Consider the following 14,936-nt stretch of genomic DNA (forward strand, 5'->3'; position numbering starts at 1 on the left):
ACTCCGCTCTAACTAATTCTCCTGAAGGTGCTGATTCAGGATCTTACAGGGGCAGAAAAAGCAAAAACATCAAGACTGACATCTCTCTGAATTTTGGATACCTCCACCTGAAAGTTAATATCTTTCACAACACTGGGATCCTGCTGAGAGTGAGCAGGTCTGATTTTGGGAAGCAAAAATAAACTGTCAATTCAGGGTGAACCTGCAATGCAGCTTCTTGAGGAAGGACCAGACACAAAATGGTTAATGACCCCGAGAAGGTGGGAGCAAAATGAGACATCAAGGCATTAACACCAACACACTTCAGTCAAACTCTTCTGCTTCCAGTCAGGGCAGAACATGCTCTGAAAGTCCAGCCTTCACAGCCACACTTCTGCTTTCACTGAAGACAATTAGGGTCACACAGCACGGAAACAGAACCTTTGGCCCAACCTGCCCAGATATCCTAAATTAATCTAGTCACGTTTGCCATCACTTGGCCCCTATATGGGCCGGGTGCTGGCAGCTGGGACTAAATTGGGTTGGCTCTCTTGTCAGCAAGGACGAGTTGCACCGAAGGGTCTGTTTCTGTGCTGTACATCTCTATGAGTGCAGTCGCATGTGCCATCACTTGGCCCTGACCCATCTGAACACTTCATATTCAGATGCCCATCCAGGAGCCTTTTAACTTGTCATCGTACCAGCACCCACCACTTCCTCTGGCAGCTCACTCCATCGCTCAAGCGACTCCACGTTGAAAGCGTCAGGTCTGCTGCAGAACTCCCTTGCTGGAGGGTCCCTTGGAGACACTTCAACTGGACTTCATTGAGTTGGAGAAATGAGTTGAGTTGCTATAAATATGTTTTGCTTATACTTGATGTCTTTTCGAAGTGGATTGAAGTGTACCCTCCTCCTAACACTACTGCTGAGACTGTGGTGAAGACTTTGTTTAAAGGAAATAATTCCCCCCTTCAATATACCTGCGTGCATTAGCTCAGACAATGGACCACACTTTGCATGTAATATTAACGGAGAACTCTGTTCCCAGCTTTGTATTTGTCGGCAACTGCACGGTGCTTATCATCCGCAGGCGGCCGGCCTTGTTGAATGTTTGAACCAGACTCAAGACTAAATTTACCAAATTAATGGCCGAATCTGGCCTCTCCTGGTTATGTTAATCCCCGTGGCCTTATTCCAGATGCGATCCATGTCTGCGGGCAAGACACGACTGTCTCCAGCTGAGAGTCTCTCTGGTCACCCCCTCCGTACCCCTTGGAACGGTTCGGATCCCTTCTCAGTCCACGTCCACCACATGACCGAAGCAATGATTGGTTATGTTCTTGCTCTAACCAATGTTATGTGTGCCTTTCACTCTCAGGAGCTTGCGGCCTACAGCGATGTTCCCTCCCTTTCAGACTCGTCACGGGTAGAGCCCAGTTCGTTGGTGCTCGTCAAGAACTGGACTGGCAAAGGTCTCCAACCTCGTTGGGATGGCCCCTTCCAGGTTTTACTTCCCACCTGTTGAATCCTGTAGAAAATTAACTCTTAGTGCTTATCTGCAATGGATTGAAATGAATTGCATTTTGGGACTTTATGATGATATTGAGTATCCATTACTGGTTATTAAATACAAACTCTGTAAAAGGAAATATTGATAAAGCTTTACCTTACTTGCTGCAGGCGAGGCTCCAGCGGAGGAAACAGGCCGCGGGCACACTTCCGGCTTCTGGATGGCCACGCCCATTGGACCAGGTCCTGGTCCCGCCCCCTCCTCTGCCCAGAGGCACGTCAACCCCGCCCCTTCCGAACGCAGCTTGTTAACCCCGTCGCTTCGGGACAAAGCCCCGCCTCTGGGAACCAAACCTCTTTCCCCCTCCTGCACCAAACCCCACCCCTTCGCCGCGATCCCCGCGCGAGTCAAAACCACGCCCCCCTCCCTCACGCGCAACCGCCCACAAAGCCGCGCGCCTCCAGCCTCGCCCCGCCTATCAGCGCGCGAATCTCACGATACACGTGCATGAGCCCCGCCCACCCGCTAAACCCCGCCCTCTCTGGTAAACCCCGCCCACCCAGGTGTATTTGGAAGCACTCGCTTCTGCAGCGCTGCTCCTTCTGCGGGTGGCTGTGCTGCAGGATCATAAGACACAGAATTAATAGCAAAACATCACAGTGTCTTGCAACCGATGCAATATTTGGAACAAACCTGGACCGCTGCTGAGTCCTTCATCTTTTAGAAGGGGTTTGCAGGTTTCAGTTCATCAATATATAAATTCCAGAACTTTAGATCAGATTCCCTACAGTGTGGAAACAGGCCCTTCGGCCCAACAAGTCCACACCGACCCGCCAAAGAGCAAAACACCCAGCCCCATTCCCCGTCACCTAACAATACAGGGCAATTTAGCGTGGCCAATTCACCCGAACCCACACGTCTTTGGACTGTGGGAGGATATCCGCGCAGATGTGGGGGGGGGGGGGTGGAATTGAACCCGGGGCTCTGGCGCTGTGAGGCAGCAGTGCTAACCTCAAAAAAGCAGGTGACATTTTCTGTTTTTCAGCGGCAGCAGCAATCCGGGAGTGGGGAGTTACTGATTTGAGGTTTTAAATTTGAAGTTGGAGAGCAGAGGTTAATGGGAGAGGAGGGACGACTTACTTGTATTTCCTTCTGTATAAGTCAGTGGGTACTGCATAACTCAGGGGTATGCACTGGGGCCCAAGTCTCTGGCACAGAGCTTGTCTCTGTTGCACCAGAAGGGAAGGAGGGAAAGGAGGAGAGTGTTAGACATTGGGGACTCGATAGTTAGAGGGTAAGATAGAAGTTTTGTTGGGAATTCACAAGACTTGCGGTTAGTGTGTTGCCTCCCAGGTGCCAGGGTGCGTGATGTCTCGGATCGTATCTTTGGAGTCCTGAAGGGAGAGGGTTTCCAACCCCAAGTCATGGTCCATGTAGGTACCAATAACATAGGTAGAAATGTGAGAAACAGAACTCAATCACAAATCAATCAGCCTGAGACAAAGCCTTGGAAACAAGAACAATTTATTACAGTCTTACAAGTACCGGACGCTTCTGCAATTGAGCAGAAATGTGTGCCAAAACAGAGCATGTTCGCTTTCTTATTCAGTTTACAAGTTGCTGAATCACACCTCCCTTTTCCCATCTTATCATAAGCTGATTACCTCACTTATTAGTAATTTTCTTATCTGGCCATCCTGCTGTCCTTGTCTGCATTCTTTGTTCCTTGTTTGTTACAGCTTGTTCTTTTATCCAGTTTCTCTTATCATACTAAAAGCTTTATTGTGAAATGTCCCTGCTGCTTCTTTTTGTGGTCAACTACAACACTTTAAAGTTATTTCCTAGCTTAAAACTATTTTCTTTAAAAGACCCTCTTATATTCATTACGTACGCTACATGCTACAAGAATTCCGCTTCCCTCCCCCCCACTTCGCCTCCTCTGCAAAAAACAACATTTCTAATCTCCCACAGCAAGAGGGATCGGGATGTAAGGCAGGATTTCAGGGAGCTCGGGTGGAAGCTGAGGGCTAGAACAAACAGAGTGGTTATCTCTGCTTTGTTACCCGTGCCACGTGATAGCAAGGCAAGGAATAGGGAGAGATATCAGCTGAACATGCAGCAGCAAGGATAGTGCAGGAGGGAGGGTTTCAGGTTTTTGGATAATTGGGGAAAGTGGGACTTGTACACACAGGACAGTCTTCACTTGAACCAGAGGGGTACTAATATCCTGGGTGGGAAATTTGCTGGTGCTATTCGGGTGGGTTTAAACTAGCTCAGCAGGGGGATGGGAACCAGGGGTGTAGCTGCAATGCACAGGAGGATGAGAGCAGGAAGGACAGGGACAGGATTTCAGGGTCACAGGAATGTGCTGGCAGACAGCGAAGTGGTTTGAAGTGTGTCTACATCAATGCCAGAGTATCCACAATAAGGTAGGTGAGCTTGCAGCACAGATAGGTACCTGGGACTTGGATGTTGTGGCCATTTCGGAGACATGGATAGAGCAGGGTGAGGAATGGATGTTGCAGGTTCCAGGGTTTTGATCTTTCATTGAGAACAGCCAAGGCTGTAAAAGAGGGAGAGGCGTGGCCTTGTTAGTCAAGGATAGTATAACGGTGGCTGACAGAACATTTCATGAGGACTTGACTACTGAGGTAATGTGGGCTGAGGTTAGAAACAGTTGAGAAGAGGTCACACTGCTTGGAGTTTTTTTATAGACCTCTGCAGAATTCCAGGGAGGTGGAAGAGAAGATTAGCAAAATTATTCTGGGTAGGAGTGAAAGGATCAGGGTGGTCATTATGGGGGACTTTAACTTCCCCAACATTGACTGTAACTGCTTTCATTCTAGTACATTGTATGGATCAGTTTTTGTCCAGTGTGGGCAAGTGGGTTTTCTGACACAGTATGTTGAAGGGCCAACAAGAGGGGAGGTCACACTGGAGCTTGGTGCTTGGTAATGAACCAGGCCAGATGTTTGATTTAGTGGAAGGTGAACACTTTGGAGAGCGTGACCATAATTCAGTTAGGTTTCATTTAGCGATGTAAAGGGATAGGAACATGCCACAGGTCAAGAGTTATCGATGGGGCAAGGGCAATTATAATGCAATTAGGCAAGACTTAGGATGCATAGAATAGGGTAGCAAAATGCAGGGGATGGACACAATTGAAATGTGGAACTGGTTTAAGGAACAGATATTGTGTATCCTTGATAGGTATGTCCCTGTCAGGCAGGGAGGAAGTGATAAGGTCAGGGAACCATGGTCTACAATAGAAATTGCGTCTCTTGTTACAAAGAAGGAGGAGGCTTATGTGTTGATGAGGCAAGATGGTTCAGATGAGGCGATGGAGAGTTACAGATCAGCTAGGAAGGATTTAAAGAGAGTTAAGAGCAAAGAGAGGACATGAGCAGTCTTTAACACATAAAGGAGAAGCCTAAAGCTTTCTATAGGTATGTGAGGAATAAAAGGATGATTAGGGTAGGAATAGGGCCAGTCAAAGACAGAAGTGGGAAGTTGAGTGTGGGCCCTGTGGAGATTGGAGAGGTGTTCATGAATATCTCTCATCGGTCTTCACTCAGGAAAAAGAGAATATTGTAGAGGAGAAGAATGAGGTACGAGATATTAGACTCGAAAGGATCGAGGTTAGTTGCACACAGGTGGTATCAATTCTAGAAGGAGTGAAAGTAGACAAATTTGCAGACGACACTAAAGTTGGTGCAGTACTGGACAGTTTGGAAGAATGTTACAGGTTGCAGGGGGACTTGGATAAACTGCAGAATTGGGCTGAGAGGTGGCAAATCAAGTTCAATGCAGCTAAATGTGAGGTGATTCACTTTGGGAAGAATAACAGGAAGGCAGTGATCTTGGAGTCCATGTACATAGATCCCTGAAATTTGCCACCCTGGTGGATAGTGCTGTGAAGAAGGCACACGGTGTGTTAGGTTTCATTGGTAGGGGGATCGAGTTCCGGAACCGCAATATCATGCTGCAACTATACAAACGCTGGTGCGGCCACACTTGGAATATTGTGTATAGTTCTGGTCCCCATATTTCAGGAAGGATGTGGGAAGTATTGGAAACGGTGCAGAAGAGATTTACCAGGTTGTTGCCTGGTCTGGAGGGAGGGTCTTATGAGGAAAGGCTGAGAGACTTGGGTCTGTTCTCATTGGAAAGAAGGCGGCTAAGAGGGGATTTGATAGAGACATACAAGGTAATCGGAGGATTAGATAGGGTAGACAGTGAAAGACTCTTTCCTAGCATGGTGACGTCAGCTTGTACGAGGGGACATAACTACAAATTGAGGGATGATCGATCTAAGACAGATGTCAGAGGCAAGTTCTTTATGCAGAGAGTGGTAAGGGGGTGGAATGCCCTACCTGCTGAGGTAGTCAACTCAGCCACATTAGGGAGATTTAAACAATCCTTAGATAAGCACATGGTTGATTTTGGGATAGTGTAGGGGGACAAGCTGAGAATAGTTCACAGGTCGGTGCAAAATCGAGGGCAGAAGGGCCTGTTCTGCACTGTACTGTTCTATGTTCCATGTTCTAAACTTAGTGCAGGAGGCTGAAAGAAATGAGCAGCTTTAAAACAAAAACCTCTTGGAGCTCAAAGCTTTCAATGAGAGTCTGAGGCCGGTGTTAAGTTCAGGTAACCTTTATTGCAACCCAACTTTGTTACAGCTTCAGATCCCACCAGCAAAAAGGCAGAGAAACAGCAGGTGCTTTTTGAACAGCTCAAGGTCAAAGTGCACACACCACACCTCCCCTGTCCCACCCCCCTCACTGTTTTTACTATTGGCCAGCACCAAGTTGTCCCTTTGTAATTGGATCCTTGGTACAGCTGTAACACGGAGGAAGTATTGCCTCACTCAGCAATTTTAACCCATACCATGTCTCCAAGTAAGTGTCTCCCTGCTCATTTGCCAAGAAGGGGCAGTGTAGAGTCAACCAGACTGCTGTGGGTCTGGAGTCAGGTATAGGCCAGACCGGGTAAAGGATGCAGCTGGAACGACTGAGTGAATCCTTTACCACAATGGTGGTTCCCTTCCCTAACAAGGGAGAGAGGGAATCAGATGGGGGCTTTCTCCCCTGCACCACCCCCTCCCTGAAACGGTCTCATTGTTAGATTCCGAACTCCACATTTCTGACCGAATACCGATTCTGCCATCTGTCGTGGCAGGATTTGAATCCGGCAGACCCCGGAACCGGGTTGATAGTCCAATCGATAATGGCACTCGGCCGTCACTCCTTCAATCCCCCTGCGATGGCACGTGAACTCGCTGGTGCTTCCACAGGTTGCAGGAGTAGGTGAAGCCCTTCCCACACTGAGAGCAGGTGAACGGCCTCTCCCCGGTGTGGATCCGCTGGTGTCTCAGCAGGGTGGAAGATGTGCTGAAGGCCTTCCCACACTCGGGGCAGCTGAAGGGCCTCTCCCCCGTGTGGACCCGCCAGTGGGTCAGCAGGTGGGAGGTATACCTGAAGCCCTTCCTGCACTGAGAGCAGGTGAATGGCCTCTCCCCCGTGTGGACCCGCTGGTGAGTCAGCAGGGTGGAGGAATTGCTGAAGGCCTTCCCGCACTCGGGGCAGCTGAAGGGCCTCTCCCCTGTGTGGACACGTTGGTGCCTCAGCAGGGTGGAAACCTGGGTAAAGGCCTTCCCACACTCTGGGCAGCTAAAGGGCCTCTCCCCCGTGTGGACCCGCTGGTGGGTCTGGAGGTTGAAGGAGCAGGTGAAGCCCTTTCCACACTGAGAGCAGGTGAACGGCCTCTCCCCCGTGTGGATACGCTGGTGGGTCAGCAGGGAGGAGACGTGGGTAAAGGCCTTCCCGCACTGAGAGCAGCTGAAGGGTTTCTCCCCCGTGTGGATACGCTGGTGACTCTGCAGGGTGGAGGAGCAGGTGAAGCCCTTTCCGCACTGAGAGCAGGTGAATGGCCTCTCCCCCGTGTGGACATGTTGGTGCCTCAACAGGGCGGAGGAATTACTGAAGTCCTTCCTGCATTCAGGACAGCTGAAGGGCCTCTCCCCCGTGTGGATACGCTGGTGGCTCCGCAGGTTGGAGGAGCAGGTGAAGCCCTTTCCGCACTGAGAGCAGGTGAACGGCCTCTCCCCATTGTGGACACGCTGGTGACTCCGCAGGGTGGAGGAGTCGCTGAAGGCCTTCCCACACTTGGGGCAGCTGAAGGGCCTTTCCCCCGTGTGGACACGCTGGTGCCTCAGTAGGGTGGAGACCTGGATAAAGGCCTTCCCGCACTCTGGGCAGCTGAATGGCCTCTCCCCCGTGTGGACCCGCTGGTGGGTCAGCAGGGTGGAGGAATTACTGAAGGCCTTCCCACACTCGGGGCAGCTGAAGGGTCTCTCCCCTGTGTGGACACGTTGGTGCCTCAGCAGGGTGGAAACCTGGGTAAAGGCCTTCCCACACTCTGGGCAGCTAAAGGGCCTCTCCCCCGTGTGGACCCGCTGGTGGGTCTGGAGGTTGAAGGAGCAGGTGAAGCCCTTTCCACACTGAGAGCAGGTGAACGGCCTCTCCCCCGTGTGGATACGCTGGTGGGTCAGCAGGGAGGAGACGTGGGTAAAGGCCTTCCCGCACTGAGAGCAGCTGAAGGGTTTCTCCCCCGTGTGGATACGCTGGTGACTCTGCAGGGTGGAGGAGCAGGTGAAGCCCTTTCCGCACTGAGAGCAGGTGAATGGCCTCTCCCCCGTGTGGACATGTTGGTGCCTCAACAGGGCGGAGGAATTACTGAAGTCCTTCCTGCATTCAGGACAGCTGAAGGGCCTCTCCCCCGTGTGGATACGCTGGTGGCTCCGCAGGTTGGAGGAGCAGGTGAAGCCCTTTCCGCACTGAGAGCAGGTGAACGGCCTCTCCCCATTGTGGACACGCTGGTGACTCCGCAGGGTGGAGGAGTCGCTGAAGGCCTTCCCACACTTGGGGCAGCTGAAGGGCCTTTCCCCCGTGTGGACACGCTGGTGCCTCAGTAGGGTGGAGACCTGGATAAAGGCCTTCCCGCACTCTGGGCAGCTGAATGGCCTCTCCCCCGTGTGGACCCGCTGGTGGGTCAGCAGGGTGGAGGAATTACTGAAGGCCTTCCCACACTCGGGGCAGCTGAAGGGTCTCTCCCCTGTGTGGACACGCTGGTGCCTCAGCAGGGTGGAGACTTGGGTAAAGGCCTTCCCACACTCTGGGCATCTGAAGGGCCTCTCCCCCGTGTGGATACGCCGGTGACTCTGCAGTGTGGAGGCCTGGGTAAAGGCCTTCCCACACTCTGGGCAGCTGAAGGGCCTTTCCCCCGTTTGGTCCTGCTGGTGGGCCAACAGGTGAGAGGAATATCTGAAGGCCTTCCCGCAGTCGGTGCAGAGGAATGGCCTCTCCCCCGTGTAACTGCGTCGATGAGTCTCCAGGGTAGGTGGGACAAGGAAGCCTTTCCCACAGTCACCACACTTCCACGGTTCCTCCACAGGGTGGGATTCCTCAGGTTTCTCCATGGCCACAGCTTCAGCTGCACACAAACACGTGTAGAGCCCCTCCCTGCCGTGAAGTCCCCTTCCCAGGCCGTATCACTGTTTCAGGCTCCACACACAGTGCGCTGCAACAGTGGGATCTCTCGTCCAGTCCCACTGATGCTGAAAACGTCCTCAAACAGGAACCAAAAAGTGTAGATCCCTCTCACAGAAATCACAGTCAAAAATCGTTGTGGTCCCGATGGATTCAGAGACTGTCAGACATTGACATCAAAGTGAGGACTGCAGACACTAGAGAGTCAGTCAAAAAATGTGGCGCTGGAAAAGCACAGCAGGTCAGGCAGCATCCGAGGAACAGGAGAGTCAATGTTTCGGGAATAAGCCCTTCATCCGTTGATTTTGAAACTTCAGTCTTCAGATTTTCATATACTCTGCAAAAAGAGATTACAAAAGCCATCACTATCAGTACAGGGTAGAAATTCAGAACAAGCAATTCTACTTTCTGTGGAATAATCTTTTGTTGTTCCACAAAACTGAAAGTACCATCCCACTCTCCCTTCCCCTCTGTTCTCACTGCGCTCAAACTAATTCCCCTGAAGGTGCTGATTCAGGATCTTACAGGGGCAGAAAAAGCAAAAACATCAAGACTGACATCTCTCTGAATTTTGGATACCTCCACCTGAAAGTTAATATCTTTCACAACACTGGGATCCTGCTGAGAGTGAGCAGGTCTGATTTTGGGAAGCAATAAAAAAGTGTCAATTCAGCTACAATGCAGCTTCTTGAGGAAGGACCAGACACAAAATGGTTAATGACACCGGGAAGGTGGGAGCAAAATGAGACATCAAGGCATTAACACAGACACACTTCAGTCAAACTCTTCTGCTCCCAGTCAGGGCAGAACATGCTCTCTACGAGAACTCCCTTGCTGGAGGGTCCCTTGGAGACACTTCAACTGGACTTCATTGAGTTGGAGAAATGAGTTGAGTTGCTATAAATATGTTTTGCTTATTGTTGATGTCTTTTTGAAGTGGATTGAAGCCTACCCTCCTCCAAACACTACTGCTGAGACTGTGATGAAGATTTTGTTTAAGGAAATAATTCCCCGCTTCAGTATACCTGCGTGCATTCGCTCAGACAATGGACGACACTTTGCATGTAATATTAATGGAGAACGGAGAAACCTTCCAGGTTTTACTTCCCACCCCTATGACGGTCACAGTCGCTGGACGCTCAGCTTGCGTCCAACTGCACCGTTGTCAATTGAATGGCCGCACCAATCAGTCCCCGATTCCATTCTATTTGTCAGACTTCCTACTGCCGATCCTGTGAAGAGAAATATCACTTTCCAATACCTCCGGTCTGTGTATACAAACAGCTGGTGTAACACTGCCTGGGGTACAGCAGGCCTTATGTGGCACATGGACCTGGAATGGAACCCTTCCCTTGTGCATTTATAGGCCTTTTCTCTTTTCAGAACCTGATACTGTCACCAAGACCATGTACAATAGAGCGAAGGGAGAGCCCAACGGGAACAGCATTCTGAGGACCATTGTCTCCCATACAGTGCGACTGCTCGAGTCACTTGGCCCATTTTGTACAGTGCTAAAGCGACTCCTCTTGCAAAACGTTGACCCTATACTCCTGTAGACCTGACCAGACCCCCTGCTGTAACATTTCAGTAACCTATTTTGACAAACTCTCCCTAATATACACCAAACCAGACTATTATTTCTTCAGCTAAGGTAAAGCTACCAATTTCCTTGTCCTGGATGGCAAAGATGTCCCTCATAAGGTCACAATCGGAGCCCTTGTTCCCACAACAGTACCTTGTCCAGGCCAGTGGACAAGTCGATGGAACCTCAGCCAACCTTGCTCCAACTGAAAGGATCCCAAGGGACTGGGTGACAATACAGGACACCCGATAGGCTGGGGAATCCAGAGTACCCTGAGGTTGGAAGGATCGGCAGGGGTGACAAATCAACAGAACCTCAATTCCCTCTTTTGTGGCCTGACCATTTAAGGAAATAAGAGTAAAGAGGCTCTGGAACAGAGTAAACTGGGATTATCAGACCTGTGTCTTTACTCTATGCAGAATCGGTGTGCCTTAGGCTATATACTCGCCCGGGAGGGTGAGGTCTGCACCATTGTCCAAGATAAACGCACTATGGGCATTCCCAATCTCACTGGCAATATTACTAAGATGCAAGAAGTGATCCAGGTATTCCGTGACAGAATGACTGAAGGGACCAGTTGGGGAAACTGCAGATTGGGCCGATGGTACAATTGGCTTATCAGTTTAGCTATGTCTGTTTGTCGGTATTGGTATTGTTAGCTATTTAATTGCTAGGCTTATGAGGTCCCTTAGTGATATAGATTTGCCCCAGAAGATGTTCCTTTCGCGATCTGATGGCTCACCCACACGTGTCGATGGTGATGATAAATATGACCAGATGAGCTGTGAAGATGGTGGTGCTGCTCTACAGGATGTTGATGGCTGGACCACCTTGAAGGGCATTCGTTTGGACTAGCCTTCTCTTTCAGTAACCACAGTGCAATCAAAGGGAGGAATGAGAGTGTGGGCATCTGGGTGATAAAGTCTATAGCCTTAAAACATGTCTTTAAACATTCAGACTAAAATGTAATGCTGAATTATTGAATACATTTACTGCACTAGAAAATAAACAGGCAGGAAGGCTCAGAATGAGGAGAGAACTTAAAGATAGGGACACCTGGGCTCACCAAGTGATAACAGGATGCTGTAAGGCAATTAAGAACGTTTGCCTCAGCATCGGTGAATCTGTGTGAACAGGACACCAAGTGATAACATTCACAGCCGTTCCCTTGTGAGACCATTTTAGTGCTGAGACTGTTGAATCCTGTAGAAAATTAACTCTTAGTGCTTATCTGCAATGGATTGAAATGAATTGCATTTTGGGACTTTATGATGATGTTGAGTATCCATTACTGGTTATTAAATACAAACTCTGTAAAAGGAAATATTGATAAAGCTTTACCTTACTTGCTGCAGGCGAGGCTCCAGCGGAGGAAACAGACCGCGGGCACACTTCCGGCTTCGGGATGGCCACGCCCACTGGTCCAGGTCCTGGTCCCGCCCCCTCCTCCGCCAACGTCACACGTCAACACCGCCCCTTCCGAACGCAGCTCGTAGGCCCCGCCCCTTCCTGAAGCAGGTCATAAACCCCGCCGCTTCGGAACAAAGCCCCGCCTCTGGGAACCAAACCTCTTTCCCCCTCCTGCACTAAACCCCACCCCTTCGCCGCGAACCCCGCGCGAGTCAAAACCACGCCCCCCTCCCTCACGCGCAACCGCCCACAAAGCCGCGTGCGTCCAGGCTGGACGCGCCGCATCGTCCGCTGAGCCTCGCCCCGCCTACCAGCGCGCGAACCTCACGAGACACGCCCCGCCCATGAGCACCGCCCTCCCGCTAAAACCCGTCCCCCAGGCTAAACCCCGCCCCTCCTGGTAAACCCCGCCCACCCAGGTGTATTTGGAAGCACTAGCTTCTGCAGCGCTGCTCCTTCTGCGGGTGGCTGTGCTGCAGGATCATAAGACACAGAATTAATAGCAAAACATCACAGTGTCTTGCAACCGATGCAATGTTTGGCACAAACCTGGACCGCTGCTGAATCCTTCATTTTTTAGAAGGGGTTGCAGGTTTCAGTTCATCAATATATAAATTCCAGAACTTTAGATCAGATTCCCTACAGTGTGGAAACAGGCCCTTCGGCCCAACAAGTCCACACCGATCCGTCGAAGAGCAAAACACCCAGCCCCATTCCCCGTCACCTAATACAATGGTGCAATTTAGCGTGGCCAATTCACCCTAACCCACACATCTTGGGACTGTGGGAGGATATCCGCGCAGACGTGGGAGGGGAATTGAACCCGGGGCTCTGGTGCTGTGAGGCAGCAGTGCTAACCACAAAAAAAAGGTGACATTTTCTATTTTTCAGCGGCAGCAGCAACCCAGGAGTGGGGAGTCACTGAGTTGAGGTTTTACATTTGAAGTTGGAGAGCAGAGGTTCCTGGGAGAGGAGGGACGACTTATTTTTATTTTCTTCCTGCTGTATAAGTCAGAGGGTACTGTTGAGGGGGGAAAACGTCCTACTAGGGGTATGCACTGGGGCCCAGGTCTCTTGCACCAGAAGGAAAGGAGGGAAAGCAGGAGAGTATTAGTCATTGGGGAGTCGATACTTAGAGGGTCAGATAGAAGGTTTGTTGGGAACGAACAAGACTCGCGGTTGGTGTGTTGCCTCTCAGGTGCCAGGGTGCGTGATGTCTTGGATCGTGTCTTTGGGGTCCTGAAGGGAGAGGGTGTCCTGCCCCAAACCATGGTCCACGTAGGTACCAACGACATAGGTAGAAAGAGGGATAGGGATGTACGGCAGGATTTCAGGGAGCTAGGGTGGAAGCTGAGGGCTAGAACAAACAGAGTGGTTATCTCTGGTTTGTTACCCATGCCACGTGATAGCAAAGCAAGGAATAGGGAGAGATATTATCTGAACACGTGGCTGTAAGGATGGTGCAGGAGGGAGGGATTCAGGTTTTTGGATAATTGGGGAAAGTGGGACTTGTACAAACAGGACAGTCTTCACTTGAACCAGGGTGGGAAATTTGCTGGTGCTATTCGGGTGGGTTTAAACTAGCTCAGCAGGGGGATGGGAACCAGGGGTGTAGCTGCAATGCACAGGAGGATGAGAGCAGGAAGGACAGGGACAGGATTTCAGGGTCACAGGAATGTGCTGGCAGACAGTGAAGTGGTTTGAAGTGTGTCTACATCAATGCCAGAGTATCCACAATAAGGTAGGTGAGCTTGCAGCACAGATAGGTACCTGGGACTTGGATGTTGTGGCCATTTCGGAGACATGGATAGAGCAGGGTGAGGAATGGATGTTGCAGGTTCCAGGGTTTTGATCTTTCATTAAGAACAGCCAAGACGGTAAAAGAGGGGGGTGTGTGGCCTTGTTAGTCAAGGATAGTATAACGGTGGCTGACAGAACTTTTGATGAGGACTCGTCTACTGAGGTAATGTGGGCTGAGGTTAGAAACAGGAGAGGAGACGTTACACTGCTTGGAGTTTTTGTATAGGCCTCCGCAGAGTTCCAGGGAGGTGGAAGAGAGGATTAGCAAAAATTATTCTGGGGAGGAGTGAAAGGAACAGGATGGTCATTAGGGGGGACTTTACCTTCCCCAACATTGACAGGAAATGCTTTCACTCTAGTACATCGTATGGATCAGTTTTTGTCCAGTGTGTGCAGGAGGGTTTTCTGACACAGTATGTCGAAGGGCCAACAAGAGGGGAGGTCACACTGGATCTGGTGCTTGGTAATGAACCAGGCCAGATGTTTGATTTAGTGGAAGGTGAACACTTTGGAGAGAGTGACCATAATTCAATTAGGTTTCATTTAGCGATGTAAAGGGATAGGAACATGCCACAGGTCAAGAGTTATCGATGGGGCAAGGGCAATTATAATGCAATTAGGCAAGAGTTAGGATGCATAGAATAGGGTAGCAAAATGCAGGGGATAAGGACAATTGAAATGTGGAGCTGGTTTAAGGAACAGATATTGTGTGTCCTTGATAGGTATGTCCCTGTCAGGCAGGGAGGAAGTGATAGGGTAAGGGAAGCGTGGTTTACAATAGAAATTGCGTCTCTTGTTACAAAGAAGGAGACGGCTTATGTGTTGATGAGCCAAGATGGTTCAGATGAGGCGATGGAGAATTATAGATCAGCGAGGAAGGATCTAAAGAGAGAGTTAAGAGCAAAGAGAGGACATGAGCAGTCTTTAACAAATAGAATACAGGAGAACCCTAAAGCTTTCTATAGGTATGTGAGGAATAAGAGGATGATTAGGGTAGGAATAGGGCCAGTCAAAGACAGAAGTGGGAAGTTGAGTGTGGGCCCTGTGGAGATTGGAGAGGTGTTAATGAATATCTCTCATCGGTCTTCACTCAGGAAAGAGAGAATAT

General features: G+C 50.2%; 1 protein-coding gene across 4 annotated transcripts in view; it reads right to left on the minus strand.

Annotated features, from left to right (window-relative positions):
• Positions 1–14,936, minus strand: part of LOC140460782 (uncharacterized) — a 133,117-nt gene that overhangs the window by 2,634 nt on the left and 115,547 nt on the right. Inside the window, exon 1 of one of the 4 annotated variants that reach the window (XM_072555463.1) lies at positions 7,000–9,371. In XM_072555463.1, the coding sequence (XP_072411564.1) occupies positions 7,000–8,966 (1,967 nt within the window). In that variant the 5' untranslated portion in view covers positions 8,967–9,371. Of the gene's footprint in view, positions 1–6,126; positions 9,372–14,936 lie in introns of those variants that run through there. The other 3 variants (XM_072555464.1, XM_072555465.1, XM_072555466.1) reach the window with 3 other exon arrangements.

This window comes from Chiloscyllium punctatum, chromosome 36 (genome assembly GCF_047496795.1).
Source record: "Chiloscyllium punctatum isolate Juve2018m chromosome 36, sChiPun1.3, whole genome shotgun sequence".
Classification (NCBI taxonomy): Eukaryota; Metazoa; Chordata; class Chondrichthyes; order Orectolobiformes; family Hemiscylliidae; genus Chiloscyllium; species Chiloscyllium punctatum.